General features: G+C 55.3%; 2 protein-coding genes across 2 annotated transcripts; both read left to right on the forward strand.

Moving 5' to 3' along the window:
• Positions 1–819: 819 nt before the first annotated feature.
• On the forward strand, positions 820–4,227 carry JKF63_02440 (uncharacterized protein; the record flags this gene model as incomplete). The annotated part of the gene is made up of 1 exon (XM_067898465.1): positions 820–4,227. The coding sequence occupies one exon, from the start codon at positions 820–822 to the stop codon at positions 4,225–4,227; it is 3,408 nt and encodes a 1,135-aa protein (XP_067754622.1).
• A 1,077-nt stretch (positions 4,228–5,304) lies between these two features.
• On the forward strand, positions 5,305–5,802 carry JKF63_02441 (uncharacterized protein; the record flags this gene model as incomplete). Its single annotated transcript, XM_067898466.1, has 1 exon — positions 5,305–5,802. The coding sequence occupies one exon, from the start codon at positions 5,305–5,307 to the stop codon at positions 5,800–5,802; it is 498 nt and encodes a 165-aa protein (XP_067754623.1).
• Between the last annotated feature and the right edge of the window lie 556 nt (positions 5,803–6,358).

A 6,358-nucleotide genomic window follows, 5' to 3' on the forward strand; every position in this document is an offset into this window, starting at 1 on the left:
CAGCCCTCGCGGTCCGGGAGTAACGCGGGCGCTTGGTTTCCTCCACGACGGGGTACTGGGGCCTGGCACCACGGTGAGGTGGCCGCCATCATCAGGGTGTTCTTGTGCTTCTACTAATTTTTTTTTGCACTTTCTCTAACCCCCCCCCCCTTGTCTTCCTTTTTTTCCGACCCTACAAATTCTGTACGCGTGGCGGTGCGGGTGATTTCTTTACCGGAGTGCGCACTGCTGCACTCCCCCCCTCAAAACTATCTGCTATCCCCATCCCCATCCCTCCCCCTCTCTCACCCGTCTGCGCGTGCGAGAGTATTTGTTTCTTGAAGCACCGATATACTGTCTCATCCCGAACATGCAATTGAACCGTGTCATCTTAAATACTGTAATTGGGGTCCCTCTTGTTTCTCAATGCAACCCCCCTTCAAAAAAAAAAAGACTGGCAATCGGTCTTCATTTGATTGACACTGCAGTCTTGGCGACAGGCGGGCGGTGTGCATCACTGAGGCCGCCCACTGACGTGAATCTCAACAGACATTCCTTCTCTTTTAAATCCAGTAGACACGCTCATCTTTGCTTGGGGATTCTTTCTTGTTGTTCGCCCTTGCTCTGTCTGCCCTTGGTGTGTATAGGGGTACCCCATCGGAGGGAGAGGAAGAGAACGGGCTCTCTATTCCATATGAAAAGCGCCAGTCCCCCCTCCCCCCCTCTCCTCCTCTCCTACCTACCCACCACCACTTGAAAAGTCAAGCCAACGAATTGCGGGCAGAGTCGACTGCCTCAGCTCATTTTTTTTGTGTCACTAATTTTTTTTTTCTGCTGCAGATGAAAGCAGAGCTAGGACAGCTTCCTGCCACGCGGTGGGACCGCCTGGTAGCGGTGCTAGAGGAAAACGAGCCCGAGCGGGCCATCGATGCCCCGCACATTTTGGAACGTGCCAAAAAGCTGAACTTTTCGGACCTGGAGCTTTTTTATCTTCTGCTTCTGCGCTACCAGGACAAGCAGCCAAAGATTTTGATGGAGGTAGTAAGTCTCTACGCCATGATGAGCACGTGGATGCGGTGGATTGTGCAGGTGCAGCGCTGCATGGAAGCTAAAAAAGGCAAGGTAGACACCGGCGGATTCCCCCACACAGCTCCAAGAGGATCAGCCTCACTGCATACCACATCCCAACAGCCCGATACGAGTCACACTCTTCAGTCCCGTACCAGTGGAAGCTGTGCGAGCTCCCTGGCTTCCTCTAATCTGGCGAACTGCTCACCCGACTACGGCAGCGGCTGCACTAGCCTGTCAAACAGTGGCCTTCGTTCCGCTTGCAACCGTCTCCCCTCAGTCGGGCGCGGGTTTCGTGGCAAAGCGGTCCGCGGTGGCCACTCAACCAGCCACCACAGGTGTTTTGATCTTGGCCCTGGCTGGAAGTGGGACGGATCCCTGGACTTTCTGCGCAATGGGTACGTGCTAAGCTGCCTCGTTGAGGAGGCCCTGGATCACAGTGGCAAATTCGAGACGCTTCAGGACGACTACCGTGCCCATCCAGAGACGCTGAATCCCAGCACATACGCGATTCTGTACCCGTCTCTGGCCGACATCGACTCTGCCAATGGCTCCTCTGACAGGGGCGGTGCAATTGGCGATGCCAAGACGAGCAGCACCCCCAGCGCACTGAATTACTTCCCCACTTTAGACACGTCGGAGCTGAGTTGCAGCCTGCGTGGCAAAGCGCCGGTTTCCAAGACACTAAGGATGATTGAGCAGCAGGGAAAGAGCCTCGCTGCAGCTGAGCAGTGGGTGCGTAAGCTGAATGGCATGTGTGAACACTTTCTTGGCTGGGAAGCGTCTGCGCACAATAACTGCGCCTTCTTCGACCTGTCCAACCCTGACAATTTACTGCGCCCGCTGAACTCAGACGACGTACGTTTGATTTATCGCATGCACTGGCTCGCTGTCGCCCTTTATCGTGTCATCCAGGACCCGTCTATTATACCGGCGCCGCCGCGCATGAGCTTCATTGTGTCTTGCGACGGCCAATCAGAACTGCCGAACAGCTTGGAGGACGATGAGATTGGTCTTTTAGTGGCTACCAAGTGTAGCTGTCTCCCTGTGAAAACGCGTTTGAGCGTGACCATGAAGGACCTGAGCAACATTCAGCTGTTCCATCCCGACATGAAGCACGGCCCCCGAATCTTGCCATGCACTGTAGTGAAGAACGAGGTATTCGCCTACTTCAAGAGCTATCATGCATTCATCCCAGTTTGGTCGGTCTTGCAGTACTACATAAAGCGCTACGACGGTATGACTTGGCGCTTCGAGATGAACCGAGAGGAGCGAGCGCAAGAGCTGCAGATGCTCGCCACAAACCTCTCAACAGCTCGCACAGACTTCGACACCAACAATGGTCTGGGCGCCGTCGGCAGCTGCGCGACGTTTGACCTCACCATGAGGAGCTGCACCGCTCGACAGAATCGTCAGTGCAGGTCATTGGAAGTTCAGGGGAGCGCTCTGTTGGTTCACACCGCCAATGCCCCCAACTCTCGCGACTCGTCTCCTGATCGAAGGACATCTTCTGTATTGGTCTCACGATATGCTTCCAATTCACTGGCGCAGACAGGCCCCATTGCCGAGTATGGCGTCGCCACGACGAAGGTGCGGCGAGACCGCGCTACTTTGTCGTCCCCCTGCCCTGTCTCTGCGTTTGTTTCCTCAAACTTGTCCACAACCTCCACGCCCACGCCTGGCACCTTTGCAACACCCTGCACTGTCTCAGAGACTGCCATTGGCATTGAGAGCAATGATAACGTCGTCTCCGTGACTCTCGAGGGGGATTCTGCTGCCAATCGTCCCCGAGCATCACCGACACACAGTCACACAACGTCGAGCTTCACCAAAAGCTCAGCTTCTAGCCCGTCGTCTTTGGTGCTCGTCTCGCGGGAGTTCACGGAGGCGTGCATAACTGGGAACAAGGGGGCGACGCCGTTGATCAAATCCACACTCGTCCCGGACTTATGCGACGAGTCGTCTGGCGAGCTAAATAAGGGCGAAGAATGTGCATTGGGGGAGGGCGGCGCGTGCAAGGCACCAAAGGACCCCGCAGTTATGGAGTCCGACCGCGTTGTTTGTTCTGCCATTAGGGAGGCAGTACTGGTAACGCCGTCCTGCGTCATCTCGTGCTCTCCAAGTTCACAGGTGATGGTGACACGAGAGGTGCACGTGCACGGCGGTGCCGATGCGATGTGCCGAGATGAAGAGACAATCAGCGATGCGACAGCGTCGCTGATGTGCAGCGAGAGTCATAAGATCATCCGGAACTTCACTGCATCTATAGTGCAGGAGTCGGAGCAGAGCGGCATAGCCATTTTTTCCCATCATTTCCGTGTAAGCAGCGGTCCCATCGGAAAAGGTGCTTTTGGTGCCGTCTACAAGGCATTGAACCTCGACACCGGCCGCATCGTGGCGGTGAAACAGTCGCGCTACACCTATGACGACAATACTGCAGACCTCAACTGGCGTGAGTTTCAAATGTGGTCAATGCTGCCACCACACGCAAACGTCATCACTTTCTACGGTGCATCGAGGGAAGTGGACACGCACCAGCTGTTGCTCGTGATGGAGTACGCCAGCGGCGGCAGCATTGTGCAACTGTACCATAATTTCCGACCCATACCAGAGCCACTTTTCTATGACCACGCCTTGGGCATAGCACGTGGCCTGAAACATTTGCACGACCACAATGTCATACACGGTGACGTGAAACCCGAAAATGTGCTGACGCGCTCAGATGGCAGCGTGGCCATCTCCGACTTTGGGTGCAGCTGTTTCTCCCTCGTCGGTGCCAGCAGCGACAGCGACGGTGTCTCGCTTCCTTCTACCAAGGGAATGAATAGCACCTGGCAGCTGTCCGGGACGGCTGCCTACATGGCACCAGAGGTGATCTCGAATGAACCACATCTCAAGTCGGACGTATGGGCTTATGCATGCACGCTGCTGCAGCTATGGCTGGGGCAGCCACCGTGGTCCGGTGGTGATACTCGCTTCTCAACGTCGGAAATCATTCCGCTTATGTTCCACATCGCAAATGAGGAGGTGGTGCCTTTCACAGCGGAGCAGGTGAAGAGGACGCCGTGGTGGCTGCAGCGCATCGCCCGGGGCGCGTTTGAGCGGGACGTGGAGCAGCGTTGCACAATGGCGGATATTATTAGCACGCTGACCGAGTGCAGCCGAGCCTATAGTCCATAGGCGGCGTTGTAAGGTCTCTGCCAGTGTGCGCCCACATGCTTATCTATGTATTGACTGTGTTTTCTCCCCCCTTTTTTTGATCTTTACTTCTCTTGTGCGCCCTTGGTGATGTGCTGATTTACGCCCCCATGCTGTTCCTGTGGTCGTCGCCGCTGGTGCTCTTGTGTGTTCCCCCTTCCCACTACCCTCCTCCTCCCCTAGTCAATGGAAATACGCGACAACTCATTGTCGTCTTTCCCTGGACCCCTCTCCGCACCTCTTGGGTTCATTTTCTCCCCGTCTTCGTCTTTTCTAGCCGTTTTTGTTATGGCGCCTGCGCTCCCTCTTCTCTCTTGTTGTGTCTCTGTGTTTATGCATCCAAGCCTTTCCCCACATCTCCTTTCGCCTTCGATGCTTCTCCCGTCCCTCTTCCTCTCAGACTCCCCAGACTCCCCCCGCCGCCGTTTTCTACATTTTGTCTTCGTTACGCTCGTTTTTTTTTTGTGCGCGCTTTCGTCTCCGTCAATTTTCTTCTGAGTTTACCTCACCGCTTTGCTGTGAGTTCAACAAAACCGAACGATAAAAATCGCCCGCTTCTTTTTGTTTCAGGGGCCGTCGTCTGGAAGCCCTGCAGTAGGGTTTGGACTGGGCGGGGCGGGGATATCCCTAATGCCTTTTCTTCACTTGTGAATCTACAGCATCCCTCTGGTGCCTGGAGAGGGCGTCGGTTATAGCGCCTGTGTGTCCACGCGAGATTGCATCTGCGTTTGTGTGTATCTGTTTCGAGGCCGATCTCAGGTTTCATGAGGGCACACTGCTCTTCGAGCGTTAGCGTCTGAGTTTTGTCAGGTGTGCGTCTGCGGAGATGGCAATACTCAATGACTATGGCACACGTCGGGGCCTTCCCTGTTGCGAAACGATCTCCTCGCTTCCCCCCCCCCCCTATTCACACCCCCTACGTCCCATGTATGCGCGCACGTCTCTCTTTGTCTCTTGGCTAGATCACTCACTTTCGGCTTCTTTTTCTCTCTTTCCCCTTCCGGCCCGCCGCCGCTGCGCACAGAGTTACCGCCAGGAGGCCAACTGAACAACAAGAAAATGGCGCTTGACATTTTTGAGATTGACCCCACCACGCCCCACCCTGGCGTCACCATCGACGGCACTACTGCGCAGCGCGAGACAAACGGTGGGTGGGTGACGTTGCGGTCAAAAGTTCCGCTGTCACCCACCAATCATCAGTGGGCTGTTCGTATTCTTGATCAAGGCGAGGGCGCGGACGGTTCTGGCTTGATGGTAGGTCTGCTTCCCCAACTAAGTGCGTCACAGGCAAGCGCCACAGGCAGTAAGTACATTTCTGAACTCGGCGGTTGGTGTCTCTCGCGCGCGGGGGACACCTATGGTGCATGGAAGTGCGACCGGTTTCCCTACTCCACAGACTGCGTGGTGGAGTTTGACTGGGATGCCTTGACCGGCACTCTTTGTATGGTGAGCGGGACCAAGAAAGGCAGCGGTCATATTCCCGGCCTTAAAGAGGGTGACGCGCTGTACCCGGCTGTTTCCATGTATTATTTGAACCAGAAGGTGGCGTTTGTGTAGTCACGCATTTTCGTGCGGCGTTTTTTTTTCACACCTCCAAATCCCTCTTCTCTTTTTCTCTCCGGATGACTTCCTGATCCGGATGTAGCCGCTACTGTTGGTCGTACTGCTTCAAATTCGTTGTGTCCTTCATGTTTCCCAACACTGGGCCGCGCTGCAGTGTGTGTCCCCCTCTTTTGAGTTTTGGTGGGGCCTTTGTGTGTGGCGTATGCGTGTACGCGGATTCTGGGTGCCTCAGTGTAACTCCCCCTCCCCTCCCCCCCCTCCAGCGTGTTGGCCTGGCTGCCTTTTCCTTAGCTGTTCTCACGTCTTTTCGTTGTCGCAATAACGGCTACACGCGACAACGCAGTGTCCACCGGGAGGGAATCTCACAAATGACGACGGCAAATCAAAGGAAAACATATATACCCACACCCGCACGCCCAAAGGCAGAGAGGGATGGGCTAGGGTACAGTCCTGCTGACCACCAGGGATCTGCCTCTTATTGATCGGCAAAACAACATAAATGGGGCCCACGGATAGCCGTGCGAATGTCACTATGGCTCCGCTGCTGCCA

This window comes from Porcisia hertigi, chromosome 32 (genome assembly GCF_017918235.1).
Source record: "Porcisia hertigi strain C119 chromosome 32, whole genome shotgun sequence".
In the NCBI taxonomy this organism is placed as follows: domain Eukaryota; phylum Euglenozoa; class Kinetoplastea; order Trypanosomatida; family Trypanosomatidae; genus Porcisia; species Porcisia hertigi.